The sequence below is a fragment of the Amphiura filiformis genome, chromosome 7 (genome assembly GCF_039555335.1).
Source record: "Amphiura filiformis chromosome 7, Afil_fr2py, whole genome shotgun sequence".
NCBI lineage: Eukaryota > Metazoa > Echinodermata > Ophiuroidea > Amphilepidida > Amphiuridae > Amphiura > Amphiura filiformis.
Window position 1 is genome coordinate 13160371 of NC_092634.1, and position 22580 is coordinate 13182950.

The following is a 22580-nucleotide window of genomic DNA, read 5'->3' on the forward strand; positions in this document are numbered from 1 at the left end:
AGTAGATAGTAATTAAATGAATGCTATCTCCAGTAAATAGTAATTAAATAAATGCTATCTATAGTAGATAGTAATTAAAGGAGGATTTCGTGATCCTAGCATCCTCTTTTTATGACATTTTTTAGTAGATATCCACGAAAAAAGCTTATTTCCCTAAATTTCAGTTGATTCCGATTTTACGTTTGCGAGTTATGCATGATTATGTGTATTACACTGCTCCATAGACAATGTGTTGTAATTTCGTTCTGGTGCACCAGAACGAAATTCAAATTTGGCGATATTTTTGCTAAACGAATTAATCTGCAAGAAATATTTGGTACATAAACATTATGTAGCCAGAGGTATCCAGTGGTGTAAAAATCTCAACTTTTTTTTTTGGAAAAGTGGGGGATGAGGCTGTGGATCACGAAATGCCCTTTAAATAAATGCTATCTACAGTCATGACAGTAGATAGTAATGAATGCTATCTACAGTAGATAGTAAATAACTGCTGTCTATTAAGTGAATGCTATCTACAGTAGATATAGTAATTAAATGAATGCTATATAGTAGATAGTAAATTAAATAAATGCTATCTACAGTAGATAGCAATGAATGCTATCTACAGTAGATAGTTAATAAGTGAATGCTATCTACAGTAGATAGTAATTAAATGAATGATATCTACAGTAAATAGTAATTAAATGAATAGTGCTATCTATAGGCCTAGATAGTACTAGGCTAATTAAGAGAATGCTATCTAAAGTATATAGGCCTACTAATTGTGAATGTTATCTGTAGTGAATGCTATCCTACAGTAGATAGTAATCAAGTGAATGATATCTATAGTAGATAGTAATTAAATGAATGCTATCTACAGCAGAGAATGCTATCCATAGTAGATAGTTAGAGTGAATGCTATCCACAGTAGATAGACATGTTTTGGCTATGACCTTTAAAAAATATATTGAAAAAAAAAATCCCGACTGACGTCCTGACGTATAACCGCCGACCCAATTCTGAAAAACTTGTGGAGGACAAGCATTTTTTTTTTTCAAGCAAACAATTTTTTTACCCCATACAAGCTCCTACAAGTTCACAATGCACCATGCATTATGACTTCCATGATTATGATTTCCACTTTATTGGACTTGTGACGTCACAGTACACTTTAAGGCGATATCTGCGACGTCATGCCACCATTACATTGCCTCTATCATTGATCGACTCGTATTAACGTCCGACAAGTGTTTTGTTACACTAACATGTAGAACTTGTAGAAGCTTAAACTGATCCTGACATTGAAGGCATACAATTGCTGTCCACGTCTGGTTACCCCGGAAAAAAGGTAAGTCACGATCAATGGCACCATGCATATGACAAGGCGGCGCCGTGGATGGGCATGGCGCCCGGGTTATTTAGTGGGTGGGAGCTACTGACGGGGCCGGGGTATGGCCATGACATTAGCATCTAACCTAAATGATTAGCATGATTTTAATAGCTATACATTCACATTGGATCGAATCCCATGGTTTCACAGGCTACAGTCACCATGAAAAAGACTGTAGCAGTATACATGTCAAGCACTGCAGGACTGGTGTCCACACGGCCCATATAATGTCCATATTAAAAAGCATAGTAGGCCTACTGTAAAAAGTTGGAAGGGTTGTTTATATTACTGGTTGACTATAGTAGGCATGTCCACTAAAAACTGAAAATACATACATGTGAATGCACACAACAGTAAATGGGAAATCATTCTAGTACTATAGCACATTGTATTGATGTGGACATCCTTAAATAGTACTGCAGAAAAGGCATGCAATGATTTTGACTAATACTTGAGCAGGGCAGGGAGTGGGGCAGGCGCAGACTGGGAATGGGGGGGGGGGGCGGGTTGGGGTAAAATGGAGATGATTTTGACTAAGTATGAGCAGGGCAGGCACTGGCTGGAGGAGGGTAAAATGTAGGTATGCTAGGTGAATTTAAATTTGCCATCAAACTGCATCATTTTATATATCAAATTAAAGCCCTTGAGTAAACAAAGCCAAAACTGAAAACCATTTTTTCATAGCACTTTCCGTAGCAAAGTTACATCTTGTCAAAGATTGACTTTCATCAAAAAGTTTCAGCTAGCAAAATTCCCCAAAACGGCATTTCGGGGTGTTTCTAGATCTTAGTCTCATTATGATAGCAGCTTTTTTAATGGAAATGCTATCCAAATCCTCTAAAATTCCATGTCTTGGGTGACTTATCACCATAAAAATCATATATTTGGGTCAAGTGAAGTATAGAAAACATATTTATGTAGGTTTCTTTCTTCGGGCACTTGTTTTAAATTTCTATGTAAAAATGCATTGACATTGTCGGCGAATTTGACTGACTAGCAAATGTGTTAACTAAGGTTTGCCTGGGTTACCTATAAAATGGAGTGGGGAAATAATTTTTTTGTAAGCCAAAGGGGAGGGGAAGCAGGTCGAAAGGGGGGGGGGAGCAATTTTGGCACACATTTACAGGGCACCCTTGCAGCTGTTCGCATACATGTAGGCGTTTATAAGTTTGTACGTTTGCAAATTGGGAACCCAAAAACTAGCATGTGCAAAGAAAGGAGGGGATTTTTGGCAAGCTGAGCTGAGCTGAAAGGGGGTAAGTGATTTTTGGCAGCCTGAGAGGGGGAGGGACACATTCTAGATAGCGGAAGTTTTCGTGTACCCCAGCTCATCAATCATACTAGTTGCCAGGACCCAAAATTGATTCTACATTAAATTCAATATTTATTAAATAAATGTGACCAAATATGCAGGATTGATCAATACACTTGACCTGTGCTGGCATATAAACATGAATGCAAATGAATAGAATGTATTGATTAAAAACATAGCTATACTATTATAATAGGCCTTACACTTTTGTGCAGATGAGATGTGTGTGCCCATATAATTGCCACTGCATTGTGATTGTGAAAAATTATTTAATTTTTACTTGATTTTAGCTTATTTTATGCAATTTATTTTAACAATTTTGGTTACATTTATACAAGATCTGTTAACTGTTCTATTTGTGCAGTGGGTGTAGCCAGCCTTTTAGTGTGCAGGCTGCGGGATCAATTGGTTGTCCCATTGGGGGGAGGCAAATTTTTGGCCCCATTGGTCAATTTTTTGTCCCATTTTCAGACATATAAAGACTCTTTGCTGTCCCCATTTTATCCCTTAAAAAATTTCTGTGGGGGTGCAATTTTTCCCCGGCTCCCCCTGGCTATGCCCCCGGCCGTATTTGTGTGAGAAAATTACTTGGATTTTGGACTGTTAACTTAGTGTACAGTACACTTCTAAGTTTTATATCATCATCTAAATCAAACTAAACCCCAGCCAACAGAGAACATTTTACATATTACAGAAAGCGTTTTATTGTCAGGTTATATTTAAAAAGACTATAAATTGTAATCATTTTAAGAACATTCCAAAAACATTCTTTGGTGCAAAACATTCTTACACTTTATTTTTTTAAGAGTTGACAAAATATTTTCCAAAATTTTTTGACAACATTTTTAATATTGCTATAGGTTGTGTTTTCATTAAAATGTTTTCATGACCTTTTATAAACCTGACATTTGATTTAAATGTTATTAAAATGTTTTGAATAAAACCATAACATGTTTATAACTTGTTTATAATATTTAAAACATTTTTGTGTTTGCTCAAGTCGGAAACCTTTTCTGGGGTCTGACTATATATTTCAAAAGTTATAAACCCATTTTTCATAAATTACCTTTCAACATGTTCCTGAGTCCGATATAAAAATACATATGGGGTTAGTATATGAATTTAAAAGTAAGTTGCTGTGCAATGATTATGATCCTGGGGGAGGTATACAGAAACGGTCAAATATGCAAAATTTCCTGCTGCTATGTTCGCATCATACTTGCAAATTGGGAACATAAAAATTTGGCATGTGCAAGCAAAGGGGGGTGGGGGAAAAGTTTTTTGGGAAGTTGAGAGGGGGGGGGGAAGCAATTTTTTGGCAGGCCGAAAGGGGCAAGTAATTTTTGGTACGCCATTTGGAAATTTTACCTCCCCGACTCATAATTATTGCACAGCCCCTTATTAGGGTTTAGCCTTATAACAATGTGTGACCACCATCATTGGATGGCTTTCATCTCCTTGCATGGCATTGTTATCGGACAAGATCCATGCTTGTTGATTACAATTAGAGCATTTTTTTCTCTGTTTTAACCAATAAATAATAAGTTTAACATGGTAACTTTTTGGAGGTGGAGCTTGGTAACAAGTCATGTGATTTTGAACAATAGGATTTTGTGGGTGGTTCTCGCCTAACCTAAGTACATGGTCGAATCCAACGAAAAGTGTACACGGCATGTTCAGGGCCATAACTTAAAAGTATTAATCGATTTGCATTCGTTTTTGTATTGTTTTTATTCGCTTTGATCATACGCTTCGCGCCATATATAATAAGACCCCCTTCTGTGAAAAACTTAGACACAGAAACCCCAAAACATGCTATTTTTACCCATTTTTTCAAAATATTTCTTAAAGTATTTTTAAAAACATCTAAATTAGTTATGAAAAGAAGTCATTGGATTGAATCTAAATTGATTTCCTGAAAGGTGTGTATTCAAAGATTGCCTGTTCAATTTTTCACATATTTGTACATAATTATGAATTTTTTGTGATAATTTTTGTGTGGTATTTTTTTACATTACCTACTGAATACAATTTTTCATAGCACTAGATATATCTTTAAAAATGGAAATCACTAATAAATGCATAATTGATACAAGCTTTGATATGTCCAATAGTGAAATGCATTGCATTCGGACATCTTTATTATTGTGTTTAGCTGCCAGAAATTCTAAATGGCACAAAGGTAGGTTTGGTAAAAAATATGCATTACCTCCGAATACATGTTAAAAGCTGTGTCATTTCCACAAACTGAGAGAATAGTAAACAATACTTAAGCAATAGGTGCAGGGTAATACACTCTTTATTTCTACCAAGTTTCAATAGCCTGCGTTTGAATATTTCTGAGATGTCAACAATAAAAGCAAGTATTCGTAGGTAAATTTCGGTAACCGAATGTTACGTACGAATACAATCTGACATCATGACAGTATTGTGAAACACCGCCATTCATGCCAATGCCCATATTGGCACATAACGAAGGCCTGTATGTTTGCCATCAAATCATATGTCAATGAAATTTGCGAATTCACATACATGCCCACCATGCAAAACTGAATACGGCTTACTTGTTGAAAAATATGTACTGAAATAGACGACGGTCTGCTCATTTGAAAGAAAAATCAGATTCAAGAAGATTAGAAGAGGATAAATACTTGGATTTGTCAACTGTCATGTGTGCTTCATTTTAAATGTTTACCGACCATCTGGTTTCTGAGTAATGTGTGTCCAAATTGATTTATTCGAAGGTAACTTTTGACGTTTTCGCTAAGGTTACCTACGAATACCATGGAAAAAATGACTGTTCTCATTGTCTCATGATCTAGACAACACAGCGATGGACCCTGGTATAAAGCTAATTGTAGTTGCCCTCAAACGAAAGGCCACAAGACGTAACTGACTCCAAGATGGACTTCACAAGTCTGCAATAACGGTTTTAAGCGATTTGTGTGCAATTAAGCAAATTAAAGTCACGTTAGTGCCTTTGTTTCTTACTATACTTCAATCCTCTTTCAACCGCTGTGAACCGACATTATTAATACATGATAGTGTCTCAAGTATCAATAAACGCACATAAAGAAAATAATACATTCAAAGTGCTTTATGAAATGAAGTTTTGATTATGATATCCACCAAAAGTCTAATTCTTACCTACAAATACTGAAATGTTACTTACGAATACAGCATAATACGTGCCATGTGTAATGAAGTGTCCATACCAATGGAAATTAATTGTCAAAAACTTTAAGCGGTACCCAGGACACTATTATTACCCATATACGGATTCATTCAACAATTATTTATTATGTAAAATTGCTGATTAACTACTTGTATATCAAAATGAAGTGTTCAAAATCTTGCTAAAAGCATCAAAATTTTTTGATCTAAGGTAATAGCATTTATTCATTTGGACGTACCATCTAAAAGAGATCTAAAAACTACCATTTTATTAATTCATTACCATAATAGCAAAATTTAAACCTCTAATCTCAATATAGATATTGTTAAATCGCTCATGTTACCTACGAATACCCGGGTTTCTTCACCTTTTCATTTTATAAAGCGTTAGGTGTATGCGTATAATTCCAAATTTTCCTGAAAACATATATCCCACTTGTTCTTATACAATGTGTAAATTGATTCATACTCATTTGATAAATAAAATACAGAAACTGACCTAAACTTCATTTTCAAAAATAAACTTGCAAAAATTTACTAAGATCATATTGATCGCGTTATAAAAACAAAAACAAATATTTTCTGGTTGAGCTAGCATTTTCCTGACACCCTGTGGTCTAAATTAAAAAAAAAAAGCGTTAATGGGAATATTCCATTTGTTTTAGGTTGATTAGTATTGCGATAGTGAAAGCATCCTAGTGGTATTCGTAGGTAACATTGGGTTTTGATATCACATTTACTATCACACGTCCTGGATTTATTTTTCAAGATTAGTAATGGCACTTTTGGTTCCTATAAGGCCAATATGTCATCAATCAATGGGCAAAAGGAAAAAATTGTGGAGACATTTTTATTTCGGACTTTTATTTTTGGCCCGTGGACACTTTTTGGTTGGATTCGACCACATACTCTGTTAGTGTTATTTTGCAGCCTGTAAACTTTTTTTTGTGTGTATATATGGTAATTGTTGTTTATGTTTTTTTCAGAACAATTATACAGCTAGCACAGATTTGCAAGTTCAGTATGAATGAAAAGAAGAAGAGCGAAGTAGACGCACTCCGTCAGAGACTGGCTTTGGAGCGTAAGATGCTGGAAGATGAACGCAAAAAATTGGAACTTGAAAGAAAGAAACAAGAAGATGACTTCCTGAGATTGAAAGAAGAATTTTACAGGTTAGCTTCTGTGTGATGTGTATACATGTGTGCCTATAAAATTGGGGGTCTCCCCGTCAGTCTGAAACACCGTCAGTCCAGTTGGTCCGAACCACCGTCAGTCCGAATTTTTAGGTTTTAGGTAACCCTAACCCTAAAAATTCATACTGATGGTGGTTTGGACTGACGGTGTTTAGGACTGACAGCTTACTGTTGCTTCATTGAAATGACAATCTACTGCCATGTCCAATGATGAATTAACCAATCAAGGGATCAAGGACTTTCAGGCCTCTTCTTGGCCTTTCCTGTGATTCCTTAACTCCCTTATATTATGATTTTGTATGTATCCTATGTTTTTTGCTATTTGATGAGTGAAAAAATAAATGAATGAAATGAATGAATGAAACTGACTGGGTGTGCCCTAAAATGGAATGCAAGGTCTCGCATGGGGTATCTTTTTTTAAACAGAAGTGGTCTTGATAGGGTATCATATTTTACACATTTCTGGTCTCATATGGGGTCACTCTTGGAGCCCCTGGAACTCGCTTGGTATTCCAGGCACCTGTACAAGAGACCCCCTCCGCCTTCAACATCCTATTCTTTTATTTTTTTCTCACATTCTATACACCGCCCCAGACAAAATGTCAAAATAGAGGGTAGCATTTCAAAATCTAATCTTCCCATTGAGTCGCTACATTAATTGACTAATGAGTGAAATATGCATGAAACTGCTAAAATGACCCCAAATGAGGTTTATTTTAGACAAAATTCTTTGTCATCTACGCTAGCTTTGTGCTTGTATTTTGTGTCATGCTTGAAGCAACGACTGAAAATCTGGCTGTATTGTGTCGGACTCATGAAATTATTCTCACGGGACTTAGGCTGTGTGCCATCGAGAGACTGCCTATCAGCGCCAGTGCCTTACCATGTCATTGTGACAGGATCCCATTCTGAAAATATATGTACGTGTTCAAAAACAAATGCGGTCAAAAGATCAATTTGGACACAACTGCACAGTCTCCATTCCTCAGATTCTGCGGAAAAGTCTGACACTTTTTTAGCACATTTAAACTTTCTCAGTCATCTACCCAAAAAGTTGATGAATGAGGGCGGTAGTCTAAGGTATAGTTTGGTCTCAAACAAGGTTAGAGGACTATGCAAATCATAACTTTTGGCAACTTATATCCCAGTATTTTGAGTGAAGAACTTGCCCCCCTCGTGTCGGTACGTACACCACTGCTTAACTCTATATTTTATGTATTTATTCAGGAAACAAGAAATGGAAGAGAGGGAGAAGAATGAAGTCGAAAGTCTTCGCCTGCAACTAGATAATGAGAAGCAACGGCTGGAAGATGAGCGCAAACAATTGAAGTTGGACAAGGAGCAACAAGAATACGAGTATCAAAAGATACAGGAACAATTCAAAAGGTGGGGATATAATATTTGTAAATTTAACTTACATTCATCTTAATTAGCACCAGGGCGCTTAAGTCATTTTGAGGGGGCGCTTTTGTTTACTGCTTTATGAAAATCAAACTTGACATTTTCCATGCAAAATAATGTAATATTAAAGGCCAGCCCATTCAGTGACTGCTAAGGCCATACCATTTGGAATTGGAAAGAATTTTAAGGGCTCATATTGAAATTCCCTTACACAGGAAGGTGTGCGCCATCCTGCAGCTTTCCTGTGCTAGCCTTCTTTTGTTAAAATCCTGGGCAGGGTGTATCACTGATGCATATAATCCATCCGTTTTATGACCGAGCTTTTCTGAGGCGCGCGCTTAGCGAGGGGAATCCTGCCTCCTTTCTGTGTGAAAACGTGGTAGGGTATTTCAATATGAACCCTAAAGGGGTCCTGGTTCAGTAAATTGCTGACTGGGCCTAGAAACTGTAGGATAAATGTTGGCAGTCAATGAAATTTGATGCCCAGATTTTTTTTTATTTTGATTTTTTTTTTGACCCAATTTACTAGGAGAACTAGCACTTGTTCAGTGTGGAGGGGACTGTGACAGGCCCCCTCTGACATTACCAATCCACCAGTCTACTCAGTTGATTCCTATTTTGCGCTTGCGAGTTATGCATGATTATGTGTATTACACTTCTCCATAGACAATGTGTTGTAATTTCGTTCTGGTATCACGATATCTTTGCTAAACAAATTAATCTGCAAGAAATTTTTTGTACATAAACATTATATGTAGCCAGAGGTTTCCAGTGGTATAAAAATCTCAACTTTTTTGAGGAAAGTGGGGCCCTTTTAATGCGCACTTTCCAAAAATAAACATGTTGTATTTGTTTAAGTACACCGGATAGATATTTTCACTAGCACAGTAAACACATGCTTACACAGTCTGTGACTAGACTGTGTTACTGGTCAGTGACGGATTGTGACCTGGGATTGTGGCTTTCCAGATCTTTGGATATCTGGTCAATCAGTTTAAAGTTATGGTTCAAAATAGCAAAATAGATGAATCCAATTTCACGCATTCCTACACCTCAATGGCAGCCATAGATGGGTCCCCGTCGGCTCCCTCTCACCTAAAATGTGAAATGATGCGACCTTGGAGGGGGTTTTAAACTGCATTCTATCACCTGTGTTACACATAGACAAAAGAATGATGACAGTTTACAGCACAATAGAATCTATCATCAATTTTAAGCGGTTTAATCCACCCAATTGGGCAGTCACAACACCAGTTTGGTGCTGGGGACCCAGTAATGGCCGACCAAATCCTGACCATGACTTGGCTCGTTGGATTCGTCTATAGCAGGAGCAGTGTTTACTCTCTCTGGAAATTGGGTGCGCCAAATGAAACATTTTCTTCCCAAATTGTCCCAATTTTGGCCCAGTAATTCCCCAAATTGACTAATTGTAATACAGCATTACAAATTTTTGTGAGACAAAAATAATTTTCACTGGGCCAAAATTGAGACATACGGCCTCTGAGTAAACACTGAGCAGGAGGTAGCAAAAGCATTGATAGGTCTTTCTGCAAAGGCATCTCAAGTGAAAGCCTTTTTTTGTATGATATTTACCCATCTAGGAAAACTCATTTAGGCCAAGAACACCGTGTTCCAGACATAGCAGTACATTCTACTCAAGGCAATGATGATGAACAGGTGGTGTCAACGAAGAAAGAAAAACTTGTGCCACCTAAAACCTCGGACGTCAGGTAAGTGTTTACTGCATAATAGTGCATATATTTAAATACCAGAGATGCCAACCCTCCCTATTTTATAGGGAGGCTCCCTATTTTTGGAAACATTTTTGTCCATTTTGACACCCAAATTTGGCAACCTCCCTATTTCTGACAAGTTATGTGCCATTTGAAGTTGCATGTAATTTTGAAAAGCTCACTATTCTTTGTTTGAATCCTCCCTATTTTCTGGATGTTAATGTTGGCATTAAAGTTTGTTTCCTGTAGCGTGCGCAACTGCGCATTACGTTTTTGACGGCTTATTTTGTGCATTAGAATTTTTTTTTCACTTTTAAAAGAAAAAAACAAAAATAACCAGAAAAATCAGAAGAAAAAAAATAAAAAACACTACTGGAGTAAACATTTACACATTACACAACAAACGAGCAAAGTGAAAAACTACTGGAGAAAATATCACACATTTTTTAATCTGCAGGTTGAAAGGGGATCATAGATATTCTTAAATATGCAGAAATATGATTTTTTTTGTGTGTCAGAGAGACCCACTGTAAATTCCCATTCCAATTTGCAGCAAAAAAGGTATTTTTTGTCATTTGAAGACATGGATCTAAAAACAAAAAAAAAACAAAAACGCATTTAAGCATTTGACTTTTTGACCTGGTACAGGAAACAAACATGGTTTTTTTTGGCCTTACTATCAAACTTTGCAATGTGGACAAATCATATGTGTGACATGATCTGGTCCATGGGGCCAAAGGAGGCAAATTTGAAATTGAGATAAAGGCAAAAATATGGTGTAAAAAACAATAAAATACATAAGAAAATACACATCACAAAGCTTCAGAACTTCAGAATCAAGTATGCTAGATCATTGGTGCTTTCAGTTTCTGATAACCTATTGTTTGTATCAGGTAATAATTATAGTTACTCAATTTTCAAAAATGCCTCCTTTGGCCCCCACATGGAGCAGATCGTGTCACATATGACATTTATAACATTCAATCATCTTTCTTCTTTGCTTGTAGGTTTAGAACAAATGGTTCACGCAAAAGTCCTGGCAAAAGCCTTGGCAAGAGCACAAAGCTTCCTATCAATAAATCAAATATGATTTGTGTTGTTTGCGGAGAAAAAGCCAATGGTATGCATTTCAAAGCTTTAACCTGTGAAGGATGCAAAGTGTTTTTTAGACGCAACTCAAAGAAGCAAGACTCCTTGAAATGTCACTCGGATACCGGCATAAAGGGGCAATGTGAAATGGACTTGTACACGAGAAGGCACTGTGCTTATTGCAGGATGAGGAAATGTTTGGAAGTCGGCATGGAGTTAGGACGTGAGTATCAAAGCTACATGTTTGTAGCAACATGAGGTGAATCCAATCAAGAGTAGGATTTGCATTAAAATGCTTTAAGGTTCATACCACTAAATCCGCCTGTGAAACGGTTTCCGGCAACTTTGCATAAACATTGTGCAAAATTGGTGCAATATTAACAATTTTAGTGTTGAAAATTGTGTTTTGCTAGAACTTGTGAATGTGATCTCTACAAATTTGAAAAGAAAACAGGAAAATTTGAGAGATGTTCATGATTATGTGCACATGAACACACAAGGTCAAAACGCGGTTTGCAGTTAGAAGTAAACACAGGAAAATCTGGCCTTTTTATATAGCACTAATTTTCTCAAAAAGTAGATGAAAAATGTGGAGTCATTTTCAGATATGGTATGCAGAATTCTGTTCTGATTAAGATGATATCAAATATATATTTCAAAGTTGGGGGTAACTTGATTTATGGCCTAAAACGTGACTCTTAAGGGGTCAAGTTAAGGGGGTACTACACCGCTGTGGTAAATTTGTGACTATTTTTGCATTTTTCTCAAAATATAATAACACACTGGTAACAACAGTTATGTATATTATTGGGGCAAGGAATCCAATTACTATACTGAAATTTCAGTGACTCAAGGCAAGCGGTTCAGTAAATATGATTGGAAATGAGGTACATCCTAGCGGTACCTCTTTTCTTATCATAAATAACAAACCGCTTGTCATGGGTCACTGAAATTCCAGTGTAGTAATTGGATTCCTTGCCCCTATAATATAGGTAACTTTTGTTACCGCTGTGTTATTAGTTTTTGAGAAAAATGCAAAAATAGACACAAATTTATGTAGTACCCCTAAGTTTATGGAAAGCTATTTTGTGTTCTGTACCCTCAATGCAATCTCCTGGGATGCAACTTGATAATAGAAAGTGTCTACATGGCACTCATGGCATGATGCTGTATTTATGTATGGGTACATGAAACAATGCCATGTGCTCGAACAAGAGAGGGTCACATTAAAACACATCCCAGGAAATGCGTTTTAATGCGGATCATGGTTTTTCATGGAATAAATTACCCATGTGCAATGTGGATACCGATTTTGGTGATGATGATGATTTTGGTGATGGTGATGATGATGATGATGATGATGATGATGATGATGATGATGATGATGATGATGATGATGATGATGATGATGATGATGATGATGATCAGATGATGACAACAATTGGACGATAATGAGATGACGATGATGATGAATGATGAAAATAATAATGAGGATAATGTCATTTTATTGAAGATGATGATTTTGATGATAATGGTGGTGGCAGCGGTAGCAAAGACAACGATGATGACAATGATGATGATGCCATTGGTAATAACAATGAGAATGATGATGGTGGTGGTTGCGGGTGTGGCGACAGTGGCGATGATGAGATGATGATGAATGATGAAAATAATGAGGATAATGTCATTGAAGATGATGATTTTGATGATGGGGATGCATGGTGGTGGCAGTGCAACAACGACATTGATGATGACAACGATGATGATGCCATTGGTAATAACAATGACTAATGGGAATGATAATGGTGGTGGTTGCAAGCACGGCAATGATGATGATGATGATTATAATAATGATGAGGCCATTGGTTGTAAAAAATGACTATAATAAGAATGATAATGGTGGTGGTTGACAATGTCGATGATCATAATAATGATGCTGATGATGCGATTGATGCCATTGGTAATAACAATGACTAATAAGAATGATGATGGTGATGGTGGGAGCAGCGACAATGATGATGATAATTATCATAATGATGATGTGATAACATGGACTAATAAAGATGATCATGCTTTTTGGCAGGTGTGTGGGACAAAGAAAGATGTAAAACAAGAAAGCAGATTAAGAAGCCTGTAATTACACCAACAGAAGTAACAAGTGAAGATGATGATTCTGCCGCTTCATCACCTACCAGCAGCAGCAAGCCTGACCTTACTGAGGAACAAAAGCAATTGATGACATTAGTAGATGAGGCATTTGTCAACGCAATGAAAATCAGGCAGTTACCAAATGGGGTAGGTTTGTTTGTTTCACTTGATTTGCTAAAGCGGTGTACCATCCCCACCATGTTTGTGTGTCGTTAAGGCCTAAAAAAGAATTGTTTGATTGGCGTAACCCGACGACCATAAAAATAGGCCCGACCCAAGACTTTTTATATATATATTTTTGCAAAAAAATGTAAAGAAACTGAAATAAAAAAAAATAAATAAAAAAAGTTCCAATATACGCAAAAGAATTTATTTAAAAAAAAAAGCCAACCAGTTGTATTTCTCATGCAAGAAAGTAAGACAAGTGTAGGAAATGAGATCGATGATAGAGAGGGTCATGGGGTAGGAACTTGGGAGTGCAATCAGAAAAAAAAAGTTTCCCGACCTATCGACCAAACTCTGTGGAGGACAAGCAACCAATCATTTTATTTGTCTTACGCCAGTTACGCTTTGCGTAAGTGTCACTAGTGCACGCCTAATGTAAATATACACAAGCATAAGTTGGAACTTTATTGACAAAAAACTAAATAATTTTCACCAATTATATGCTGAATAAAGTATAAACATTGATGATATGTTTCTTTTCTTGTTTGTGACAGACAAGTGCGACACTTACAGATATCAGAAAGAACAGCAGTCAAATATTCCACGTCAAAGGAATGCATGAGAGTGAGATTGCTACGGCCTTATTTGGAACCATGGGTAGCCTGACGAGTGAGCACTCATCATTGGGTCCCGTAACTTATGTGCCAAGTTACTTTACACAAAGTATGTCACCATCAAATGGAGCTGAATGGTAAGTGGATATGTGACACGATCTGGTGCATGGGGGCTAAAGGCGGCAACTTTGAAATTGAGATAAAGTAAAAAATATGGAGTAAAAACATAAGACTACATAAGAAAATACACATCACATAACTTTAGAACAAAGTATGATAGACCTTTGGTATTTTCTCTATAATGGTAGCATAATGTTTGTATAAGGTAAATAATATTTATATAAAATATTCAAAAATGCCTCCTGGCCCCATTATTTGACATTTTAATTTTGGTTTCAACAGTTGATGCCCTACATTAGTGATAACAAAATGAATAATAAATGTTGGCATTTATAGGGCCTTCTCAGTTTGTTTGAAGTGCTTTATTTACATTTATTCCGCTGCCACTAGGATTTATCAGATTGTGTGGGAATACTCTAACAGCTCCCCTCTGATGTACACCTGGGTGAAGTGGGACAAGGGAGATAAAGTGTCTTGGCCAAAGACACAACACATTGGCCCTGACTTAGCTCAAACCCACAACTTTGTGATCGTGAGTTGAATAATTAGTCCACCATGCTCTCAAAGATATTGTATATATTCTATGATATATGCTTCCTGATGCCAAGATCAATTGGTACTAAATAGGTGCTGGAAATTTGATTCTAATTTGATTTTGCTTTTGGACTCATATTGTATCTCTTCCAACCAGGACACATTTGGGAAGAAGTAATTAAGGCTTTTACTTGCTCAGAATTGCCAAGCTTGTTATATGCCTGATGTCATAGTAATGTTATAGTGGAAATGTTTGCCACTTCTAGCTGGTATCAAACTTAAAGATGTGGTGCAATGGTCACTAAATTCATAGAGCACTCTATCCTCTCTCAGGTTGGTCAACAGAGCACCTCTTATGTATTGTCTTAATTTGAAATTTTGCGAGATTTTGAAACGCTAATATTATTTGTTTTATGTGTTAGTTCATTTTTCTGTGAAACAAAATCACAATTGAATTGAAAATAAGTAACATTTTAAATTCTGCTGTAAATTCATAATTCAATCAATACAAGGGTTCCGACTAAATCCACCCAATATTTTGCCAGGGGATGGTCCATACAATCATCCCCCAATGTTGGCGCCTGTATGTGGGTTTCTGACCAAATCAACCTCATATTTGGCCATTTTAGCCCCCAAAGTGCAAATTTTTGCACGCGTCACACATATTTATTCCACTTTTGCACCATATTTCATCAGTTAAGCTACATTATGGCAATTTTTGTCGTGCCCTCTGCGCACAGTTGTACCATTAACTTATTTTGTCGCCAAAAGAGGCTGGATTCACTATACTTCAAGAGATTTTTTCCAACCTCATCCCCCCCCAATGTAAAAAACAAATTCTACGCCACTGTTAGACAGGGTAGGTGACAGTCGTTTCTGTGTGTCTTTTCAGGGCCAGTGGACTATTTGCTGAAGATATCTCGGCTCAGGATAGCAGGCAGACTGACGAAGTTGAAGATGAGATTGCGTTTGATCCAGACATGTTCAAGCATTTTATGGAAATCATTGTGATAGGACTCAAGGAATTGATTGCATTTCTAAAAGCTTTGCCTGGGTTTAATGACCTGTCTTGTGAGGATCAAGCTGCCTTATGTAAAGGTTAGTATTGGGCCAAAGGTTAATTCTGGGCCCAAGGTTAGTACTGGCCCAGAAGTCAGTACTGGGCCAAAGGTTAGTTCTGGGCTGGTTTGAGCATTTAATTCCAATCAAAGTGCTTATCAGCATACCTAAAACTTGATCAACTCTTTTGTTTCCTATTCAGATTTACAGATGACACTTTCGTAAATCATACCTTCTCCATTTTTTGTGACCTATTTTACCGACCAAAGCACCTTTAAAGATTTGCCCCGCAACTTTTGCGCCATGAGTGCTTATTTGGGGATTTGTGCGCATTAGAAAATAATATTCATTATTATTATTATTATTATTAACTTCTGAAAATTTCCTGTCCCATAGGAACCGATGGTTTAAACAAATTGGGCGACTTTTCAACATTGACTCCTGCGACATCCAGTAGTTTACTGTCCCATAGAAATTAATTGTTAAGAGAAAAATTGGGTGACTTTCTGATTGTTTGACCACAATTCGGGCTGAAATTTGTTGGCAACCCTGGTCCCAACATTGCCCTTGAACTCTTACCCTCCTGATCTTCTGTATGGATTCTTTGTCTTCTTATAGTTCTCCACAAATGTAAAGTACTTTTATATATATTTTTTCTTACATTTTCTCAACAGAAACATTTGCCGAGTTCATGGTCCTCAAAACGGCAACATTTTACGAAGTGGAGCAGAAAGCATTCTGCACTGCAATTTGTGGTGAAAGATATCTAGTGTCTGATATGAAAATGGCAGGATTCACAGAATTTTTGAAGTCTCTGTTGCCTTTTGCTGAGAAGATAGCCAAATTGAGATTTTCTCGAGAGGAGCATCGTTTACTTTGTGCCATTTGCATTCTTACTCCAGGTTTGTGTATATGTTTGTGTGTGTTGATTTCAAGATCTAGATTTTTGAAAGGGGGATCTGAGGGGGTAATCCACCTTCGGAGTAGATTTTTTTTAATCTTCTAAAAATTCCTCTTTTTTGAGGGGACCAGGGCCCCAGCCCCAATCTGGATCAGCCCTTGGTTGGTTTTACTATATGTCCAAGAACCTTAACGGTGTCCTCAAAAGTAATCCCTATGGACTTGCATCGTACATGCACACCCCACCCACACCCAACTTGGCTTTTTTTCAGTTGATGCAATGTATGTGGGGTGTAGTGTGTCACTGTTGCCTTTTGTTGAGAGGATGGTCAAGTTGAATTTGACTAAATAAGAGGATATTGTACATACATTTGTTTGCCTACATGTACATGTATTCATTCCAAGTTGGGTGGGGGTGTACATGTGGGGTGCATATCGCCACCCTGCTACGATAATTGCCTAACTCAGTTTTCAGCCAAATTGAGCTGTTTGCCTAAATTATGTCTCTATTAGCATGTGCACTGGCTGTAATAATGCCCCGAATAATGCCAATGATATTGACCAATCATAAAGGAGATTTTAGGGTGAGTTAGGCAATTTTTACAGGTGAAAAATGGTGAGTTATGCATTTAACACCAGAATTTATGCCTAACTCAGCTATTTGTCTGAAAATTCTGCTCTTGCTCTGATGTTTGCCTAAGCTTGATTAAAACTCCACGTGTGTGAGGCTTTCTTCATTTTGCTAGTGTCTACCTGTATGTGTGTAGATAATTAGTGTGTGGCATACTTGTACCACCCAGGGTAATTTTAATTTGCCAAAGGTTACCATTAATGTTGAAGTGACTGATAGATGTTGATACAATAAAATAGCTTGAGGATTTGAAGTCTTCTGTAAACTTGTAATACATATACTGCATCAGAAAAGCTACTAGAACGTTTCGGGACCCTATTATAACGTAGGTAAATTTGTCTCTAAAAAACGGCCCTTATGAAGAAATTAGGTAAACCAGGTAAAAAATAAGCACCCACCCAAAATAACTTTGTAAAGCGCTCTGGGCGCTTGTTGGAATGAATACGGTATACTTAAAATCAAGGGGTTCATTGTTATTTCAAGCCCTGCAATATAATCATCATAAACCAACCTCATAGGTTTTTATTTGATGAATTGATTGATGGATTGATTGATTGATTGATTGATTGATTGAATTTATTCGATTTAGCAATATTTGCACAAATTTTTTGCATCTTAAAAATAAGATTACAGTTCCAAACAAAATGTTGTTAAAACAGGATTACCCATGAAAGTCATTAATAAAAAATAAAACTTTATTTGTGTAAATTTCAGATCGTCATGTGTTATCTGATGAAGCCAAGTTATCAATTAGTCCACACCATGAGAGACTCATTGAATTACTGTGTGCCTGCGGTCATGTCCATCACTCTGATCAGCCACAGTTCTTTCCCAAGGTAAGCCAAGTTATCAATTAGTCCTCACCATGAGAGGCTTATTGAATTACTGTGTGCCTGTGGTCATGTTCATCACTCTGATCAGCCACAGTTCTTTCCCAAGGTAAGCCAAGTTATCAATTAGTCCTCACCATGAGAGGCTTATTGAATTACTGTGTGCCTGTGGTCATGTTCATCACTCTGATCAGCCACAGTTCTTTCCAAAGGTACGAAATATCAAAGGGCATTTGAGGTAGAACCAAAGAGCAGGGGCATACACGTACTGGCGAAGTGATGTAATATATTCGGATTAACTACCATAGCAATAAGTGAAAACAATTTTTGAATATATTAAAAAAAAAATTTATAGTGCGCTACGCACAGGCACAATGCCTATAGACGTTGATCCACAAGCCTCAGCACACTTTACAGGTGCACACGCTGCAATACAAGCAGGTTGCACTCATCACCTGTGTATGTCTGCAATCATCGATTGAGTACAATACTGGTCTTTTCAAAGATACTAATCTTACAGGTGCGAGTGATCAGCATACTATGGTTCAATGAAGAGGTACCATGTGAACATACCAGTGCAGTGTGGTATATTCAAAATTGATTTTCACCTATTACTGTGGTAGTTAATCCGATTATTACACCACAAAGACAAAAATTCCAATTGTGTGTGGCTTTCTTCATTTTTGCTAGTCTCTATTTGTATGTGTGTGAATATTTAGTGTGTGGTGTACATGTATACATCAAGGTGTTCATTGTTTGCCGGTTGCATCATTTTGACCAGGTATTGTCGGTGGGATACATAAATACATACATCGGTTTTTGTACATGTAAAGTCTTTTGAGTTTCCAAAAAAGGCTTTATTAGTACAATGTGCATGTGTAACGTGCACAAAATTTGTATTTTACACTATTTTGGCCCATGATTGGGTGAAAAGGTCTTTATTAAAAAGGCCTCTATGATTGTGTGTAAATGGCTCATGTAGGGCAAATATTGTGCACCTCCAGGTTATTTTTGGTATGCACTTGACAAACTTTGATTCAATGAATGTTGTTGTTTGCGTTCTTGTGTGTTACACCTTTGTAACGCTCAAGCTTAAAGACGCAATTTTTTGTTCAATTTTGGGCTCTTGCCGAACAAGAAAGTTGATGGTCAAGATAAATTTCTAACAATTTTTTTTTTAATTTTCAAATTACAGGTGGTGGGTCTCTTAACTCAACTTCGAGATTGTACTGAGAGTTTCATGAGTGAACTGCGACGACTCAAACTGGAAGGACAATCCATGCAACCAATCCTAGGTGAAATATTTGAGATGTGAGGGCACTTTTCACATTGCTTTCTCATGTATCCTCGGGAGTGGAAGTATAATTTTATAATATGAAATATAAATTGACTGTCTGAAATAAAATATTCAAGGAAGGAAAGGACCAAAATGTCAATACAGATCGTTTTGAGAACTGATTAAACTGATCAACAATTTGCCTTCGATAAATGTATAGCCTTAAATACACTGCCTACATGTATATAGGATAGAGACTAGTTGGATAGGGTTGCCTCAAATTGACCCAACGGAAGTATTATTTTAATTGGCTACCTGTCCACCCTTCAAACGGACTCAAAATTTGAAAATGAGACAGGCAAATGAATGCCATTGAGAGATGCCAAATTATATTTTTATATTTACAGTAGTTATAACAGCTTTGAAGTGCTGTATTCATTCCATTAAGTGCCCAGTGCACTTAAGTAAGTCATTTTACATGGGCAGTTAATTTTGTACATTGTTTCCATAATTACAAATAATAGTCATCGATTTTAGAGCAGTGCTCACTTATATTGTTGACTTCAAAATGGCCCATGCAACTCCGGTATACACACCAGGATACGCAATTGACATAGTCAGCAGTTGTCTTTTTAGATTATTTGGAGATGAAAATATATAGATAATTGTAATAGACACCTTTTTCAGGGAAAAAGCATCCTGGCATGTACTATGTTTAACTATAGGTAAGCTTAAAGAGGAAGCCCCGCCAGAGCAGTTCTTCTGGGGTGAACCACACCTGATTGGTTATCAAATTAATCAGTGACAAGGTTATCTCAGAATTTGACAGGTGCTAATTGATTTTTTAATGTTATTGCATCAATTAGCACCTGTCAAATACAGAGATAACCTTGTCACTGATTAATTTGATAACCAGGCAGGTTTGGTCCACCCCAGAACTTCTCTGCTCTGGCGGGCTTCCTCTTTAACTAAACTTTTGCATGGGTGATTGCATATTTATAAGTTGAAAAATTGAGTGTGGGTATACCTATGGGACATGGGCGCTTAATGGAAAGAATACGGTAGATCAGATTCTTACTTGAATGCCAAAGCAACACAGATGAACCTGCAGTACAGGTAGCTGAAACCTGGTTAATGCATTCCTCTGGTCCCTGCACTATGTGTATCTTCTTGCTTGCGCGAAATGGGGCATGATTTGTGATGAAGAAATGCAATTTCGCGAAGTACACAAAAAAAGATCACAACAGTCACTTGTGATCAAGCCATCAGCCTCGATGGCGAAAGCTCTAGCCGTGAGTAATAATATTTCAGGGTTTGTCACACACAATAAGAAATATTACACAAAAAAAGGTTTGTTTCTTAAAACATATTTGTAAAATAAGGGTGTTCTTTATCAGTGAAGCAAGTAAAGAAATGATAAATAGGTATTTGTTCTGAATTATCTTCGGAAACAAAAATGCCAAACCAGGTTTGGGGATTCGATATCTGTCAAAAAGGGTAGCGAAATTTTGTTTGTGTTTTAGCAAAAAAAAGGGGTATTATTGGATTGCAAAATCAGTATAAAAAGGGATGAGTTTTTCACCTGAAAACTTTGCAAAATGAGATGCAGAAGGGAGCATTTTCAAATTTCTACTACAATCATACCTTATCTGCAGATACACAGATTGCGTCAACCAGGATGTTTTCAAAGTCATATGAAGAGCTTGTTTCCAAACTATGTTAAGTCCACAAACACATGATTCTGATTTACCTGTGGGATATTGCAATGGGTTGTGATGCTATAGGTATAGTAATTTCAATTGGATGCACCATTACAAAGCAAAAAGTGGATGGATTCACAGTAACAATACTGTGTGAGGCCTTTGGTTCCCAAATGAGAACAATAGTCTGCATATTGTTAAGCAGCATTCTTGTGGTAAATAATGGCTTGTTGATGGTACAACTCATTGTTGCTAATGTCAAACTTGTAATTGTGATTGTATCACACAAGTAAATGAGAAATATGTGGTTGTGGACCTACCATGGTTTGGAAACAAGCTCTTTATATCTGGATGGACAGTTTGATTCAAATGATGGGCAAAGCTAAATTAGGGCTAACTTGACACACTGCCTGTGTGTCTTAATCTGGTATAGAACTTGTAAGGAATGTTTTATTTTTACTGTTGTATATATTTATCAAAATTGTGACCCATACAGTAACATTTTCACAGTGTAATTGTACATCACAGGGTTTATTTCTTGTATCAAGAAATGGAACAAGATATGGGCTATTCCAGTTGAAATCCCAACACACGCTCTGAAGATACGACTGAATTTTAAATGGATTACCTGAATGTGTGTGGCTCCACTTGAAATCTACACTCCCTGTGTGGGAGATTACCTAATGTGTGTGGCTCCATTTGAAATCTACACTCCCTGTGTGTCGTCCACAGGGGGTGTATGGATTTCAACTGGAATATTCCATTTTCTAAATAAGAAGGAAGGATTGATGTTGAGTCTGTCTTGCCAATTTGGTTAAAAGATTTCATGGGGCCCTCGGGGCTCACAGAATCAGCGGGCCACTGATTATTTTCATGTGCTTATTTCTAGCACCGTATAATACTCGGGAAGCTGGTCCTGGTTTTGATGGTTATATGTGAGCCGTAGCGCTTTAATTGAGCTGCATCCCTGAATGTTGTACAATAGTTTATAAGGTGTGTCTTGGGCCGTAGTGATCAGCGAAAATCTGTAAAGTGTGCAGAGGCCTGTGGGTTGGCATTGTGCACTATAAATCCCTAAATTTATTATTATTATATTATTATGTTATTATTATTATACTGAATATGGTAATTAATTTGTGAAATTATGTTTTGTTCTTTGTACAATTAATGTAAATTGTTTAGAATTTATAACTACAATATATGATATGTTTATAAATAAGTATTTTTGCACAAATATTTCCAAGCACATAATGTACATATAATATGTATGTAACCAGTACTGAAGTAATATAAAATTGCAATCAAAGTAAAAAATAATTATGAACATTTTAA

General features: G+C 36.8%; 1 protein-coding gene across 1 annotated transcript; it reads left to right on the top strand.

Moving 5' to 3' along the window:
* Window positions 1-1174: 1174 nt before the first annotated feature.
* Window positions 1175-20709, top strand: LOC140156758 (vitamin D3 receptor B-like). Its single transcript, XM_072179719.1, has 11 exons — window positions 1175-1327; window positions 6842-7027; window positions 8276-8434; window positions 10051-10179; window positions 11190-11494; window positions 13355-13566; window positions 14139-14335; window positions 15745-15950; window positions 16586-16813; window positions 18157-18278; window positions 19468-20709. Exons 2-11 carry the CDS (start codon window positions 6879-6881, stop codon window positions 19585-19587), a joined length of 1827 nt encoding a protein of 608 aa, XP_072035820.1. The 5' UTR covers window positions 1175-1327; window positions 6842-6878; the 3' UTR covers window positions 19588-20709.
* The last annotated feature ends 1871 nt before the right edge of the window (window positions 20710-22580 follow it).

Coding starts and splice junctions, on each gene's coding strand:
- LOC140156758 (XM_072179719.1), top strand. CDS start 6,879: ATGAATGAAAAGAAGAAGAGCGAAGTAGACGCACTCCGTCAGAGACTG. Junction 15,951..16,585: donor TCAAGCTGCCTTATGTAAAG/GTTAGTATTGGG, acceptor TTTTCTCAACAG/AAACATTTGCCGAGTTCATG. Junction 16,814..18,156: donor CATTTGCATTCTTACTCCAG/GTTTGTGTATAT, acceptor TGTAAATTTCAG/ATCGTCATGTGTTATCTGAT.